The sequence below is a fragment of the Ursus arctos genome, unplaced genomic scaffold, assembly GCF_023065955.2.
Source record: "Ursus arctos isolate Adak ecotype North America unplaced genomic scaffold, UrsArc2.0 scaffold_15, whole genome shotgun sequence".
Classification (NCBI taxonomy): Eukaryota; Metazoa; Chordata; class Mammalia; order Carnivora; family Ursidae; genus Ursus; species Ursus arctos.
The window spans coordinates 55745600-55762992 of record NW_026622819.1 but is presented as its reverse complement, the minus strand read 5'-3'; the positions used below and the strand labels follow the sequence as shown (position 1 = coordinate 55762992).

The 17393-nt window shown below is 47.9% G+C and overlaps 1 protein-coding gene across 15 annotated transcripts in view; it reads right to left on the bottom strand.

The window, feature by feature from the left end:
- WWC1 (WW and C2 domain containing 1) overlaps window positions 1-17393 on the bottom strand; it is a 164394-nt gene that overhangs the window by 47089 nt on the left and 99912 nt on the right. For all 15 annotated transcript variants that reach the window (XM_057312301.1, XM_048224284.2, XM_026510930.4 and 12 more), the window contains 5 exons: window positions 14873-14949; window positions 13462-13541; window positions 8282-8411; window positions 6752-6898; window positions 5489-5562 (listed from right to left, as the gene is read on the bottom strand). In XM_057312301.1, the coding sequence (XP_057168284.1) occupies window positions 5489-5562; window positions 6752-6898; window positions 8282-8411; window positions 13462-13541; window positions 14873-14949 (508 nt within the window). The remainder of the gene's footprint in view (window positions 1-5488; window positions 5563-6751; window positions 6899-8281; window positions 8412-13461; window positions 13542-14872; window positions 14950-17393) is intronic.

Sequence of the window (17393 nt, the reverse complement as noted above, 5' to 3'; positions counted from 1 at the left end):
AGACTGAAGAAAGAGAAATTAGGGAATCCATCCCATTTACAATAGCACCAAAAACCATACGTTACCTTGGAATTAACCGGAGACGTAAAGGACCTATACTCTAGAAACTATAAATCACTCTTGAAAGACATTGAGGAAGACGTAAAAAGATGGAAAGATATTCCATGCTCATGGATCGGAAGAATTAACATAGTTCAAATGTCCATGCTACCCAGAGCAATCTACACTTTCAATGCTATCCCGATCAAAATACCGAGGACATTTTTCAAAGAACTGGAACAAATAGTCCTTGAATTTGTATGGAACCAGAAAAGGCCCCGAATCTCCAAGGAACTGTTGAAAAGGAAAAACAAAGCTGGGGGCATCACAATGCCGGATTTCGAGCTGTACTACAAAGCTGTGATCACAAAGACAGCATGGTACTGGCACAAAAACAGACACATAGACCAATGGAACAGAATAGAGAGCCCAGAAATGGACCCTCGGCTCTTTGGGCAACTAATATTTGATAAAGCAGGAAAAAACATCCGGTGGGAAAAAGACAGTCTCTTCAATAAATGGTGCTGGGAAAATTGGACAGCTACATGCAAAAGAATGAAACTTGACCACTATCTCACACCATACACAAAGGTAAACTCCAAATGGATGAAAGATCTCAATGTGAGACAGGAATCCATCAAAATTCTAGAGGAGAGCATAGGCAGCAACCTCTACGACATCGGCCAAAGCAACCTTTTTCATGACACATCCCCAAAGGCAAGAGAAACAAAAGATAAAATGAATTTATGGGACTTCATCAAGATTAAAAGTTTCTGCACAGGAAAAAACATCCGGTGGGAAAAAGACAGTCTCTTCAATAAATGGTGCTGGGAAAATTGGACAGCTACATGCAAGAGAATGAAACTTGACCACTATCTCACACCATACACAAAAATAAACTCCAAATGGATGAAAGACCTCGATGTGAGACAGGAATCCATCAAAATTCTAGAGGAGAACATAGGCAACAACCTCTACGACATCGGCCAAAGCAACCTTTTTCATGACACATCCCCAAAGGCAAGAGAAACAAAAGATAAAATGAATTTATGGGACTTCATCAAGATTAAAAGTTTCTGCACAGCCAAGGAAACAGTCAGAAAAACTAAGAGGCAGCCCACGGAATGGGAGAATATATTTGCAAATGACACTACAGATAAAGGACTGGTATCCAAGATCTACAAAGAACTTCTCAAACTCAATACACGAGAAACAAATAAACAAATCAAAAAATGGGCAGAAGATATGAACAGACACTTTTCCAATGAAGACATACAAATGGCTAACAGACACATGAAAAAATGTTCAAAATCATTAGCCATCAAGGAAATTCAAATCAAAACCACACTGAGATACCACCTTACGCCAGTTAGAATGGCAAAAATAGACAAGGCAAGAAACAACAATTGTTGGAGAGGATGTGGAGAAAGGGGATCCCTCCTACATTGTTGGTGGGAATGCAAGTTGGTACAGCCACTCTGGAAAACAGTGTGGAGGTCCCTTAAAAAGTTAAAAATTGAGCTACCCTATGATCCAGCCATTGCACTACTGGGTATTTACCCCAAAGATACAGACGTAGTGAAGAGAAGGGCCATATGCACCCCAATGTTCATAGCAGCAATGTCCACAATAGCTAAATCGTGGAAGGAGCCGAGATGCCCTTCAACAGATGACTGGATTAAGAAGTTGTGGTCCATATATACAATGGAATATTACTCAGCTATCAGAAAGAACGAGTTCTCAACATTTGCTACAACATGGACAGCACTGGAGGAGATAATGCTAAGTGAAATAAGTCAAGCAGAGAAAGACAACTATCATATGATTTCTCTCATCTATGGAACATAAGAACTAGGATGATCGGTAGGGGAAGAAAGGGATAAAGAAAGGGGGGGTAATCAGAAGGGGGAATGAAACATGAGAGACTATGGACTATGAGAAACAAACTGAGGACTTCAGAGGGGAGGAGGGTGGGGGAATGGGATAGACCGGTGATGGGTAGTAAGGAGGGCACGTATTGCATGGTGCACTGGGTGTTATACACAACTAATGAATCATCGAGCCTTACATCGGAAACCGGGGATGTACTGTATGGTGACTAACATAATATAATAAAAAATCATTTAAAAAAAAAAAAAAAAAGTTTCTGCACAGCCAAGGAAACAGTCAGAAACACTAAGAGGCAGCCCACGGAATGGGAGAATATATTTGCAAATGACACTATAGATAAAGGACTGGTATCCAAGATCTACAAAGAACTTCTCAAACTCAATACACGAGAAACAAATAAACAAATCAAAAAATGGGCAGAAGATATGAACAGACACTTTTCCAATGAAGACATACAAATGGCTAATAGACACATGAAAAAATGTTCAAAATCATTAGCCATCAAGGAAATTCAAATCAAAACCACACTGAGATACCACCTTACGCCAGTTAGAATGGCAAAAATAGACAAGGCAAGAAACAACAATTGTTGGAGAGGATGTGGAGAAAGGGGATCCCTCCTACATTGTTGGTGGGAATGCAGTTGGTACAGCCACTCTGGAAAACAGTGTGGAGGTCCCTTAAAAAGTTAAAAATTGAGCTACCCTATGATCCAGCCATTGCACTACTGGGTGTTTACCCCAAAGATACAGACGTAGTGAAGAGAAGGGCCATATGCACCCCAATGTTCATAGCAGCAATGTCCACAATAGCCAAAGCGTGGAAGGAACCGAGATGCTCTTCAACAGATGACTGGATTAAGAAGTTGTGGTCCATATATACAATGGAATATTACTCAGCTATCAGAAAGAATGAGTTCTCAACATTTGCTACAACATGGACGGGACTGGAGGAGATTATGCTAAGTGAAATAAGTCAAGCAGAGAAAGACAACTATCATATGATTTCTCTCATCTATGGAACATAAGAACTAGGATGATCGGTAGGGTAAGAAAGGGATAAAGAAAGGGGGGGTAAACAGAAGGGGGAATGAAGCATGAGAGACTATGGAGGGCCTCAGAGGGGAGGGGGGTGGGGGAATGGGATAGACCGGTGATGGGTAGTAAGGAGGGCACGTATTGCATGGTGCACTGGGTGTTATACACAACTAATGAATCATCGAGCCTTACATTGGAAACGGGGGAGGTACTGTATGGTGACTAACATAATATAATAACAAATCATTAAAAAAAAAAAAAAGAAACATGGCCAGCATTTGTCGAGCGCCCAGGCCTCTGGACTCCCAGTTCGATCTTATCTGCAGACATGTGGCCCAACTCTTAATTTATAGAAACACTGCTGGGGACAAAAGCTCCACAGTGTGTCGTGAAAATTCCATGCAGACAAACACTTCTAGGTTTGCTCATTCCCCAGCCAAGTGCATCAGAGGGCTTCTTGGAATGGATTAATTTATATGCCACATTCACAAAGAGAGTAATCTGGGACAACTTTGTAGCTTCCTCCACTTTGAGGATGGAGTGGTCTGGGCAGGTCTGGCAGGGGCTCCATGAGGCGCAGTACGCTGAAGGGTGATCGATTCTTAATGCTTACATGTATTTTCTAGTGGAGCTTTTCCCCTTGCTCCTTAACCTTCAGGCCACCCATCTTTTGGAGGATCTGATGAAAAGCACTAGACTTGCTCTGCAGAAATGCACACGTGACAAAACTCAGTGTGCAGACTTTTCATTACAGCCACCTGCCCTCCTTTCTTCAAGCCCTGCAGCCTCCACTTTCCATTTAGTGGGCCGCTCTCTCCTTGACACTTAAACTACCTTTGGGTGAAAGGGGAAGTGCAAAACTGGGTAATGGTAGATGAGCCAGGAAGCTCTGCAATGAGAAGTTTAACGGCTGAACCCAGAGGGAAGATTTCAATCCTTGGGTCTCTCCAGAACTGATCCTTTAAGATCAGCATTACTGCAGGCTGGAATGGATCCAGGGTTCAGAGTGGTCCCCTTCAGAGCGGACAAGTGGCTGTCCAAATGCAGAAGTCCTGCTGTTTTGCTGGGCCTCTAGGGGGAGCTGAAATAATGCACAGAGTGTTTTCTCTACCTGACCGGTATCCAGTTTCTCCTCCTTCTGTTAACAATACTCCACATTTTCTTTGGGAAATCACTCCTCCCATACTTAAGTCACTTGGTTCCCACAAAGCTGATCTCAATCCCCTTCCCAGAGTTAGGCACATGACCCATGCCTGGACCTTCAGAGAATTCTAATTCCTCCAACTCTGCAACAATGATTGGTTCACCAGGGAGCCTCAAACTCAAAACCCGATAAATCTGTTGGGAAAGGAGGTTCTCCTTCTGCTGGGGTTGCTAACCTGATGGTATATAATTCTAGAATTGCTGGGGGGTCACCTTTACATTTTGATAGGAAAGTGTCAACACAGGCAAGCAGGGTAGAGAAAAGGAGAGAAACTGAGTTCTATGTAACATGATTTAAATCCCCAGATCCAGCTGTGCCTGAAGTTGGTTTATCCTAGGACTTCGGAATTCAATAAGCCCACAGATTTCCTTTTCTGCTTCTTCTAGTTTCTGCAGGATTTCTGTCACTGCTGCAAAGGGTTCTGCTGCTCACACAGAGTTGGCAGAGAGGCAGGGCCGGGCCCCGCCACTCTCTATGTGGCCTGGCTTAGAATGTCCATGGGCCAGGCAGCGTGTGGATGCAATATGCCTGACTGCATTCACCGTCACACTCCCAGGAAGGTTGGCTTCATACATAAGATCATGGACTTGGAGCCAGACTATTCAGAGTTCAAAACCTGACTCCAATACCTTGAAAAGTCATTAAACATCTTAGATCTTACCTTTCTCTTCTCTAATATGGATAAATCAAACTATGCTAGAAGGTTGTTTTTAAAATTCAATGAGCTGATATTTACATTTTAACATATACAAATGCTTTAATACAATACCTGATACATAACAGATGCTCTTAAAATAACAGCTTTCCTTATTGTTTTAATTTGATTTGTGGCGGTGGAACCCAAGTGCTTAGGAGCCTGTGAAGCCACAGAACGTCTCAAGTCACTGGGGTCCACACAGTTTGTAAGCACAGCTGGCTCCCCGCTGGGCAGGAGACACTGAAGTGTTCAGTATCCAGGGTCTGTTTCGCTCTACTGCTAAAACCTCAGCTGTGCTCCTTCAAACCAGGCTACTTACAGGAGCATTGGAAAACCCTGATTATAGAAACCGAGCCCAGCAAGTGGAAAGAGAACGAGGCTCTGAGGTTTCACAGATTTGGGTTCAAACCACAGTGCCACTTTTTACCTAGTGAAGTGTCCCTGGCTCAGTCATTTCCTCGCTGAACTTCAGAGAGAGTTAAAATATAAATACCATAATCCTTATCTTCATAATCTTGGAGGATTAAAGAGGAGGAGGTGGGTGAAAAGTCAGGCAAGGAGCAGACACTGTACAATGGTAGCTGTCATCACTGGAGCCATCCCGCCCCAGCCCCTAATTACCTTCTCTTAGCCTCTTCATATCGAAGGCGCAGTCTGACCTTCTCTGCCAACTGATTGCTGCTGCTCGTGCCAAACTGGGGGAAAGAACAAAGTCGGGAATTATAGGGCCATTGTGGCCAGTGTGGAGTTGGATTTCAAGAGCTCATGAGAGACTTGACAGCTTGCGTGGGAAGTGGCTAAGAATAGCCCCCAATTACTGAGTTGGCTGTGTGATAGCAGGGAAGCTAGTCAGGCAAAGATGCTTTCCTTCCTGCAGGCTGTGGGAAGACCCCCAAACTCAGACATCCATCCCTTGCAGAAGAGAAGCTGAGTGCCCAGAATATCATCTTGCAGCCCTGAATGGCTTGGAGCCCATTCGAGCCCCAGCAGCATGGAGGACAGCTGGTCAGGAGGAAACAGGGGCAGCCGATATACAAGAAAGACATCCTGGGAGAGCTGGGGAGGGGCTCAGCTGAAAACTCAGGGAGGCCGCAGCCAGGACTGAAACACTGAGTGACTGAGGAGAAAGTCCTAGAACTGGCTGGGAGGCCTACGGTGGCTGGTAGCTGGACAACTGGGTGGCATGGAGAAGGAGGGGACAGCCCATTGGCTGCATCATTCTGTCAAGAGTGGCAAGAGGCACCAGGGCTCACCTAAGCAGACACGGACAGAGCTTCTCTTCACAAGTGGGGACACAGCTATAGGAACCAGAGAGGGATAGCACTTAGCCATGGAGGCTGGGAGGTGGGTCTGCTCACTGTCACCTGCTCTAGGAAAACAACAGTTCTCCAAACGTGCCAGGTGGCCGTGGGTCAGTCCTGCTCTAAAACTTCCAGGAAGTAAATCCAGATGGCACTCACACCATTCACTACTGTGACCAGCCTGAGCTTTTGGAGAGAGCTGTCTGAAAGCCGCATGTCACGTTCTGGGATGAACGGAGGGAAAATATCACCTGCTTTACAGCTGGTGAAAGAGAAACAGAATGGTGTTACAAATCCGTAAGAAAGGACCCCAAGAGAGACCCTGGTCCTTCAGACAGCCTTTCTGTGCGGCATCTAGAGACGCAAACACATGGCAACACTCAGGACCACGGAGTCAGCTCTGGCTTTTCCTCCATACTATCACCTCATGTCATCCTGGGGCCGAGAGGTCTGCAAGAGAATGGAGCTCCAGGAGGCTGAGCTCGCAGCTGGGCCCACAGAGAGACACCGGTTCACCCCTCAGGTGAGGAACAAGAAGGTGGCTGCCCCCTCCAGCCGCCTCCCGGAAGCCCGGCCTACTCACACTTCCCGAGATGTCCGTCTGCGAGCTCACGTCCAGGTACTGTTTTGGCAGCGAGAAACCCAAACTCTCCAGAGAGCTGCTGCTGGACCACAGGTCAGAGTGGGACCCTCTGTCCGTGCGGAAGCCATCCTTCAGCATGGCGAGGCTCTAGGGACGGGAGGGCAGGGTTAGCAACACAAGTGCCCGGGGGGGAGCCCTGGTCTGTCGCCCTCCACGAGCTTTCCTCTCCACCTTGCGTCATTCAGCTGGAAGCCACGCTCACTCCGCGGAGCCCACTCACCTTGTACGGAGCGAGCAGCAAGTGGGTAATTGCTCGGTGCCTGGCACCGGGCTGGGTCTTTTCCTTGGGAGAGACTGGTATGGACCCCAGCTCTGGGCCACACTACCTGACTTGGAATCCTTGCACTGCTACATCCTAGCTGTGTGACCTGAGCTAGGTGATTAAGCTCTCTGTGCCTCAGTTTCCTCTCCCAAAAAATAGGAATAACCATAGGTCCTATCTCATAGGACTATCGTACTGATTTGAAGAGATGACCAGGGTAAGGTGCTAGTATAGCCAATACTTAATACCTGCCAGCTTTACCATCAGCTTTCTGAATCCTGACATCGGTCCTGTGAAAAATGACCTAGGACGATCCCCATTTTATTGCTAAGGGAGTTGCTGCATGGAAGGGCTGGCACATGACAGAGCGGGATTTGTCCTGGTCGGTCTGACTTAAGACTCAGTGCTCTCAGTTGCTAATCACAATAGGAACACGGCTCCCTGTTCACAAGGGCCTGATGTTTTCATTGGGTTACTGCCCTGGGCAAGAGCTTCAAAATCATTCTCTTTGTCATAGAGCGTAAAGCTCCGTTCACGAAATCAGCACACTCTGAGCCTGACTCCTAATCCGCCAATGGAAACACAAACAAACACAGAATCTCAGACATCAGGGGAGTTCTGTGACGGGAGGTGGAGTGTCCAGGGATTAAAAGAATGGGCTTCTGAGTCTGTGTTCATGGGTTTGAATCCTGGCTCTACCACTGACTGTGAGCTGTACCGTCCTTATCTGTAAGAAGGGGGTGAACTAGGGCTGGTGTAAGAGATGAATGAGGCACGATGCATGCAAGTGCCTGGCCCAGGAAATCACAGCGACTCTCATTTGTTCAGTCCTTGGCACAGACGGAAAACACGCGATGATACACTTATGAAGATGTTACATTTTGATGTCGGGGCTGTCAATGTCGAAACCACCTCCCTCTCTGCTTCTTTGAACAGGAAGCCAGGTGGCTAGAGCTAGTGGCAAGGACATGACCTTTGCAATGGAGCAGATGGCTCCTGTTACAACTCTGCTGGTGACGTGACCTTAGGCAAGTCACCTGATGCTTCTGAACCTCCTTTCCCTCCTCTACAAAGTGAGACTGAAAGCCCAAGAAAACTAGCAACGAGAACTCAGTGACTGTGTAGTGTGCGGAAAGAGCATGCGTCCTGGCACAGAAAGGTGCTCGGGAGAAATCGATGTGTGACCCCCATCATCGGAACTCTCGTACCTTAATGAGATCTTGCTTTTCTTTTTCTCCACAAGTGATGGCCTTTTTGATAGCTTTTGTTTCTCTCAAGACAGCCTGAGCTTCATCCAGTTTGTAGCTGCCCTGAGCATCAGACATTTTCTTATCGATTCTAGGAAACAGTCAATGGGGAAGGTCAGACAAAGACAGGGCGAGGGATGGAGTCTCCCCGGGGGAAAAGCAGACAACAGACTTCAGTCCCATAAGAAGGTTCCTCTCTGTCCTGTACACCCTCCCTACCCAGGTCCTGCCTGTGGGAGAAGGCACAGCAGGTGCCTGTGAAATGTCTCCCAGTGTGGGGCTGCAGAAGCGACACCACCCTTGACGTCAAGAGTCCTCTAAGCACCAGCTCTTACAGGAAGCTTTCCCTGATTACCTCCCTGTATCCTCCAGGCTGGGCTAGGTGTTCCCATAGCACTGTGTGTAGCTGTGCCACTGCAACCATTATGTTGCGTTCTACTTAGTACTGTATATGGGGGTGTCCTTGACTGGTCTCTGGCAGGCTTGGGACGGGGTGGGACTGAATAAACTTAGTATCTGGCATAGAACATTCCTTTAACTCAGGGTCTCTCAACCTCAACATCTTGACGTCTGAGGAGGATGATTCTTTGCGGTGGGGGGCTGTCCTGTGCATTGTCGGATGTTTAGAAGCACCCCTGGTCTCTGCCCAGATGCTAGTAGCATCCTGACCCGAGCAGTGACAACCAAAAATGCCTCCATACTTTGCCTAATGCCCCTTGGGGGAGAGGCGCAAGGTCACCCCCAGCTGAAACCCACGGACTTTAATAAGCATTTGCCATGTCAACAGGTACAATGAAGGGAAGTCATGAACCATGAAGAACTCCCAGGCCTGCTACTCAGTAGCACGAGATGGGGCATGGCCCTCAACGCACAGAGCTTAGCTTGCTCCTCTAAAAACACCTGGATAACGTCACCTGCCCAGCCCATGTTCACAAAGCTGTTAGGAATGTCAAATGGGATAAAGGATGGATAGTCTGGGGGTGGACTAGATGTATGGGACCAAATCAGCTTATCTAGGCCCCACACATCCAGGTTCATTTTGGTGGCAGAAAAGAGTTTAAAAAAAAAAAAAAAAAAGTTAAGGATCTCGATGTTGCTTTCCGAAGGTCAGACCAAACCAGAGATGGTGGAGGTCCAGGACCTCTGGGGAAGGAGGCTGTGGTGTGGAGAAGCTTTGGAGGAAAAAGATAAATTTTAACTGCTTCACACTTTCCCCAAAGGCTAGGCCTGAGGTCTCAGTCCTCAGTGGAGAAAAGGAAGTCTTACAGTCTGAGGGAACACCACAAACTCATTATTTCAGGATGAGAAACCGCTCACAGGCATTCTTCTCTGGTTTCCTGCTAGAGGCCAAACTGTCCTGGGCTAAAAATAACCTGAGTGGGGAATCACTGACGGTGGGGGCAGGTTTTCATCCCGGTCTGTCTGTGCCTCTGAGCAGGAGAGAGGGAGAGAACCCGGGTCTCAGCATGGCCCTCCCCCTGCCCTCCGTTATTTCAGCCTCCGTGGAGAGAAAACAAAGCCCCATTTATGTCTCCCCACTAAAAATAGCCTGTCTATTCCTTTCGAGGACTTGGGCCTGAGCAAGCCTGCCAGGTTGGCTAAGACTGGTCTCAGATTTTGTTTGAAAAATTAGTCTAACGGGAGCTTTCTATAGCAGAGGCCTGCACGAGATGCTCTGCCGAGAGGGGAGTCCTCCGGGACCAGAGGTGGCCCTGCCCCAAATGGGGGGCGGGGTGCAGGGGAGATGGCATGTGCTTGAGCAGAGCTGGGGGCTCCGGGGAGGGGGCTGTGCCCTGCTGTCCTCTGCCAACAGGGTGCTGATGGCTTTGAATCCTCAGCAGGATGAGACAGAAGCGGTTTGTCTGCTGTGTCCTGGGCTCCTCAGACAGCCTCTACCTGATTTCCCTCAGGGGCCTTAGCAACCCAGGCTCTGGAATTTGGCTCCAGAGAGGAGCTCCAAGAGGGAACACTCTTGGGATTGGGGGGTGGGGGGAGGGGAACAAAGGGTCACCATTATGTGCTCAGTGAATGAATCTTTTTTTTTTTTTTTTAAGGGAAAGAAAAGTTGTGTGGTTGCAGGGGAGAGGAGGGTGTAGTGGGCTGCGTGTGTTTTAGAATTTCCAAATCACGCAGCTGTCCAGAGATTCCCACGCCCGCTAGCCACAGCATAGCCACAGAGAAGCAGGGCAAAGGCCCTGACAGCAGCCAACTCCTCTCCGTCTTGTCCAGACAACTCTCACCTGGGCAGGGCGGCTTCGGGGACATGCGGAAAGATGCCGCACGGCCCTCCTCCCACAGGGATGACATGCCAAGTCTCAACCCTCTCCTATTTACAAGGGCTTGAGGTAGCTGACGGACCCAAGTACTGAGCTTTATCTCGACTGTTCTTTTCTGTCTTCAAAGAGGTATCCTTCAATTCTCCTCAACCTTTCCTTTTTATAAAACTGGGGTTGCTGACCATGAACACGGTCATGACGGATGGTTGAGTTTCACCTTCTCCCGTGCTCTGCGAAGGGAGGAGGCTGAGAGGTAGAAGCGACGAGATCACCTCCCACCACGAGCCTCTGAAAAAGATCCCCAGGGACATGGAAAGAGGCCTCATGTTTTCTGGATATGAGGAGGGGGTTATTAAGGATGAATCCAGGAAGGAAGGTTAAGCAACACATGAGCAGCAAAACCCAACAGTCTTGGGTTCTAATCCTGCCCTGATGCTTACGGTCTGGGGGCCTCTGGTCTACTTTCTTTTTTTTTTTTTCCTCTGGTCTACTTTCAACCTCATCAGTGCCCTCATCTGTAAAATGGGGCAGAACAAAAACCTCTCTTAAAGGCGGAGAGACAGTGAATTAAGGTGACTGAAGCATAGTGCTTACCCAGCATAGCTTTTAGCCTGGGGCAAAGACAGCTCATCTGAGTTTCTCCCCCAAATCTAAGCCAGCAACTAGCTGGGGGTCACCCCCCCACATCCCCCGCCAACCCTTACACTCACTGCCAGGCACTGTCACATGCTTCAGCTTCATGTTCACAATAACTTATTTTTCAGATAAAGAAACCACAGCTCACGGGAGTGAAGTCATTTTTGCAAGGTCCCAGGGAACCGGGATTTGAACCCAGGCCCTCTGCCCCTTGAGGCTACATTCCTAACCCTCTATGCCAAGGCGTGCGTGAAAGTAGATGCCTTCCTCCACCTTGAACATCGAGCCGGCTTCAGGTAAGGAGCGTGGATGGTCAGGGCTGCCAGGAGTCTTATCCAGGCCTGATATCAAACATCAGCTGGGCGGAGGAGGCGGAAAAAAAGGAGGCTTGTCTTTGGGGTTTCAGCGTCAGCTTACCAAAGAACAAGAATTTTCAATGCTGCTACAGGGTGACAAAGTGGTAAAACAGGTTTGTGGTGGCTCAGAGAATAATGGGAAATGTTCTAGCCAGAAGCTCCTGAGGACTGCAGGAAGGGGGAGGAGGGGAGGGCCCCTGCAGTAAGATGACGTGGGAGTGAGTAACCTTTCAGCTATGTGTGCAGAATCTGGAGGGCTCATGAGGTTATTTGCTTTCTAGATCACAAACAGGAGTTTTCTAGCTCCTATTCCTGCTCTTGACTGTCACTGGCATATGTATACATACGTATATTAATAACATACGTATCTATATAAGCACATATAGATAAAACCATATTTTATAACAATTTATAATACAAAACAGTATTATACACAATCTATACTTTCTTAAACCTTGGGCGGTGGGGGGTTCATGGTAGTTCCTTCCCAGGTAGTGGGGGCTTGGGGGATGGTAGGATGTGAATAAGAACCAACCCATCCCTGAGAGGGTCACAGCTCCCTCAATTAACAGAGCCTGGACACAGACATCCCAAGGCTTGGAGCTGTGGCCGCAGAGTGGTGGGGCTGGATTTGAGGTTCAGAGGATGAGGAAAAGGTATAGCCAGAGAGAGAGAGAGAGAAGGCAAGTGAGTAGAGAAGCAGCTGTCTGTAAAGATGTGGCCTCTCTGGGGATCTAAGTGAGATGTCCCTGAAAACAGAGAAATCAACTGGATGTTCTCCCTGGGGCCTCCAAGAGGGCTCCCAGACACCTCTGCAGTGACTGAACGCTGCGTCCATCAGTACACTGAACATGCCTCAATGCATAAGTGTTCGTTGCATATGTGACTATTCATAACAGTGAGCTGATGCTTACTGAGCATAGTATGTGACTTGGTTTCCTCACCTATAAAGTGGAGTTAGCTGAAAGAACATTCCTTATAGAGTTGCACTGAGGGTCAAATGAGGTCACGCGGGCAGAAACACTGAAAGTGCTTCCCGGGAGAGTAACTGCTCAGTAAATCTTAGCTAGTGTAAGAACGAGAACAGCAGTCGACGCACCTGCTCTAAAGAAACAATAGAGCTGTATCTTGGAGGCAAGTCAGCTTCTAAACGTAATGTAATGTTCTTACATTTGGTCAAAGTTATCCCAAAAACTCTGTAAGTTGCCCGTACGGTACAGTGTGCACGACGCTGTGCATGCTCGGTTAGGGATCTGTGTGTCGTGGAAGAGATCCTTATTCCTTCAGTGGGGCACACTAGCTGCTCGTCTTTAGGGGCCAGGGGAAAGAAGAGTTTGTTCTGTTTGCATGTGCACTGCTGGATCTCCAGGAGGAGATGAGACAGGTGCCCAGCAATGCCCAGCAACACTTGTTTCTGTGACCGGCTGGTAAAACTCAACGGAAAGGGACAGACTTTAATGGCTTCAGGAATTCAGAGAACAATGAGAACTCTGGTTTGAAAGGATTTCCCTAGGGGCACCTGGGTGGCTCAGTTGGTTAAGTGTCTGCCTTCAGCTCAGGTTATGATCCCGGGGTCCTGGGATGGAGCCCCACCTCGGGCTCCCTGCTCAGCGGGGAGTCTGCTTCTCTCTCTGCCCCTCCCCCTGCTCATGCTTGCACACTCTGAAATAAATAAAATCTTCAAAAAAAAAATGAAATGATTCCCTTTTTCTCTTTCTACACCTCAACCCTGGGTGACAGTATCTTCAGTAAATACCAGTGGACTAGAACTAGAACCGAATGATTAGAGTGGCCTTACAGGAGAGACGACAGAGGGGCAGGAGTGAGGGGGATATGGGACATCCCCACGCTCTGCAGGACAGGGTGGACTTACTTCTTCAGGGTCTGAAAGCCACGCTCTTTGAACTGCAGCTCTTGCTGGAGGTGAACCATCTCTCTCTTGAGCTTATTGACCTGGATGGCAGAAGACCACAGACGGGGCTAGATCAGAGGGTGATATGGAACTGTGGACTGCCTTCTCCTCTAAGGGGAACCCAGAGCTCCCCAGAGCCCCTGCATAATGACTCAGGTCGAATATCCCTTGGGCCACATGGTCCTGATGCCTTCCCCTCACTGATGTGGCGTTGGTCTCTGCAGCTGCTCGTGCAGTCGGCATCCCAGCCCAACTGTCCTACAGGTCATCCTTGATTAGCCCTCACTTGAGGGAAACAGGAAGTGGACGGGTGCTAGCTGACCCGAGACAGAGCTTAGCCTTCCCACTGCCTAGCTGGGTGAGCTCTCTCAAGCCACCTCGCCTCTCGGAGCCTCCCTTTCCTATTCGGACAGAAGAGAAACCTGGTCATTTGCAGGGCTGTGTATTACTTAAAGCAGGTAGTGGGTATGGGAGTGCTATGCATGGAGGCAAGAGGCAAGACACGGCACACGGAGCCAGATTCGACCTGCAGGAATGCTTTGTCGGCTTTGCAGTTATTAAATCAAAACGGTTAATCGCTAATAATGAAATATTGAGAGATTTCCTATAATAAGCCTAAGTATAGTTGTTTTCTAAAATTAGATGATCTGCCGACACTGAGCCCTCCTTCCAGCGTGGCCCCAAGAGGGGAGGGCTAAACTTCAACCACCCCTTTAGGCAGGGCACAGCTCCCTAGGTGGCTCACTTCCCAGCACTCCCTCCTGCCTCACCCTGAGCCCACTGCCCCTCTTACGTTTTCTTGCAGGCATCTGAATTTGAGAACCTACTTCAAGTGTAACTGACCCAGTGTTCAAAATACTGGCTTTGCCTTGAGCAAGCCACCGAACCGCTGTGCCTTCCACGTCAGCACAATGGGGCTCGTATTTACGCCCAAGGAGTCAGGAAGCAATCATCATGAAGCAGTTAAATAAGACGATGGAGAACAAGCAACAGCTGGGAAGCGGGCACACTACATGAAGCCCTGTGGAGGCAGCCCTGAGTCCTCGGGGCCAGTTCCTCAGCTCCCCTCGGCCTGTGTGTGCTCACGGGTAAAGTGCAGACACTAACAACAGCTGCTTCACGCGCTTGCTTCGAGAACACGAGCCAGCACTCACGAAGCCCTGAGCGCTATGCCGGGGATGCGGTGAAACGGCCGCTGCGGTTACCGTCACAATTACTGTGACAACTGCCACCACCGCTGTTATTCGGGATTCTGGCAGCCGGCGCGGGCCGCCGCTGCCTGGTGGAAGCACCTGCTCTGATCTCGGGGGCGGGGAGGGGACTGTGGCTGCCTCAGCGACCCCCTTCCACAGGACAGGCAAACGGGCCCTACCCGGGACTTGGCGGTGGCGATTTCGGCTTTCAGGATCTCAGGGTCATACTTGGAGCTGGACGACGAACCCGACACCACTGCAACGAGAAAGAAAAAAAAAAAAGAAAAAGTTCTGTAGAAGAAACACATTTAGATAAAGATGGCTTGTGTGGCCATCTACATAAACCCGGAAAGCAATGACTAATAGTGAACCACCTAAATGTCCAACAAGGGGGGTTTGCCAGATAAATAGGGTGCATGCATAAATGAGGACGACATGACTCAATGTGATTTAAAATGATGGTGCAGGGGTGCCTGGGTGGCTCCGTCAGTTAAGCGTCTGCCTTCAGCTCAGGTCATGATCCCAGGGTCCTGGGATCGAGCCTCGCATCGGGCTCCCTGCTTCTCCCTCTGTCCTTCCCCCCCTCCCTTCACTTTCTCTCTCAAATAAATAAGTAAAATCTTAAAAAAAAAAAAAAAATAGAATGATGGTGCAGAGGAATCCTGAACAAAAATGTCCAAAACCATGCGACTCCCTGAAAACAATAGTGTACAAAAAAACTATAAAGAGTTACTTAAATTTGGAAAATATACAGTTAACACATACACGCACACGCATCTAAAAAAAAGCACAGAAAGAAATATACCAGGAAAATAACACTGATATCTAGAGAAGTAGATGATGAATAATATTTTCATCTTTGCATGTTTCTTTCCTAATTGTTCTAAGATGAACATATTTTATAATCAGAAAAAATTACTAAAAATACTATGTATTGTACTTTATAATATTGAGGTACATTTTTAAGGGAAAATAAATTACCCATAATCCCATCACTGCAATACAATGATGTTTTCTCACAAGCAACTTTCCACTGCTTTTCCACAGTTCATTTTCTTTCTTTTTCTTTTTCTTTTTCTTTCTTTCTTTCTTTCTTTCTTTCTTTCTTTCTTTCTTTCTTTCCTTCCTTCCTTCCTTTCTTCTTTCTTTCTTTCTTTCTTTCTTTCTTTCTTTCTTTCTTTCTTTCTTTCTTTCCTTCTTTTCTTTCTTTCTTTCTTAAGATTTTTAATTTATTTGAGACAGAGAGAAAGAACATGAGCGGGGGGAGATGGGCAGAGGGAGAGGAAGAGTGAGAAGCAGGCTCCCCACTGAGCAGGGAGCCCAATGTGGGACTCGATCCCAGGACCCTGGGATCATGACCTGAGCCGAAAGCCGACACTTAACCGACTGAGCCACCCAGGTGCCTTATCCACAGTTCTATTATGTAGTTGTAACCTCACTGCATATTTAAAATTTTAAAATAGTATTTAGGTCTTGGAGAGATATCTTAAGACTTACAAAAATGAGCACAACAGAGTAAAATATATTTAAAGAAGAAAATGAGACAAAGGGAAAACAAGAATGAGGAAGCACACTCCCAGGTGTGAGGTTAGTTAGGGCTCAGGCAAACATGGGAGGTCCCACTTCCTTACCGGGAGCCACAGCCTGGCTCTGAGCTTCCTATGAAGAGGGAAAGGGGCCCGATGTCAGATTCATGGTGCCCTTAATGTAAACACAACCTCACTGTTCAGGACAAGGACAGGCATTCTTGGTACAGAGACCAGAGAAGAGCTTCTCCTGTGGGACCTTAATCCCACCATACACGCAATTCCATCCTTCTTCTGCTTTCCACCTACGGTCTCCTGAACACCGTGTGTGCAGTGAGATCACCTGCTGGGACCTAGAGTTTTCTGAGGCTAGAGACTCGTGGCAATTTCCAGGGTCCAAAGGTAGAAGTGACAGTTGCGAAGGGGATGCTGCTTTTTGGATTTGGTTAAAATACTGGAACAGACCTTCTGATCATGCACGAGGAAAGTTAAAACATTAACACTGAAAAGTTCGGAGACGGGAAGTAAAACTGTCCTGCATACTAACAGAAGAGATGTTTTGCACCAAAGGCAGTGTTGCATTTCTGCCCAGTTTACAGTGATGATGACGATGAGGAGGAGAAGGCTGGCTTTTACCATAAGAGACGGGTGACAGGAGCACCTGGGTTGGGGCGGGAACCTTGTGGTCCCCCTCGTGAGCATGGGCCAGGGACTTCAGATACAGAGTGTTGTCTCCAGTTGGAACCTTTCATATCCTGCATTCTACTTCCCCGGTGTGTGCTGGACTTAGGGATTTCAGGGTGGGACTTGGCTGGATACATAGCTGGAGGCAGTGATTAAAGCCACATTCCCCAGACAGGCAGTTTTCAACAAAATTTTAAGGTCGTTAATATTTGTTACCCACTGATCACTTGTAAAAACATGGTGAAGAGAGTCAATGGGGAGGAAGATGGGGACAGCTCAAGGGGGGGTGTGTCCATTCTGTGAGCACCCCATCCTGCTGAGTACTCTATCAGGCTGTGCGGCTGGACTTGAGTCGACACTGCGGGGAACTGTAAAGGTGATCGTGGAAGCAGCAGCATGGGGAAAGCACATAAAAAACTGCAAGACCTCAGCCTAACAGGGACAGCATGGCTGTGGGGACAGACAACGCCACCCTCCACTGACCTGCAGA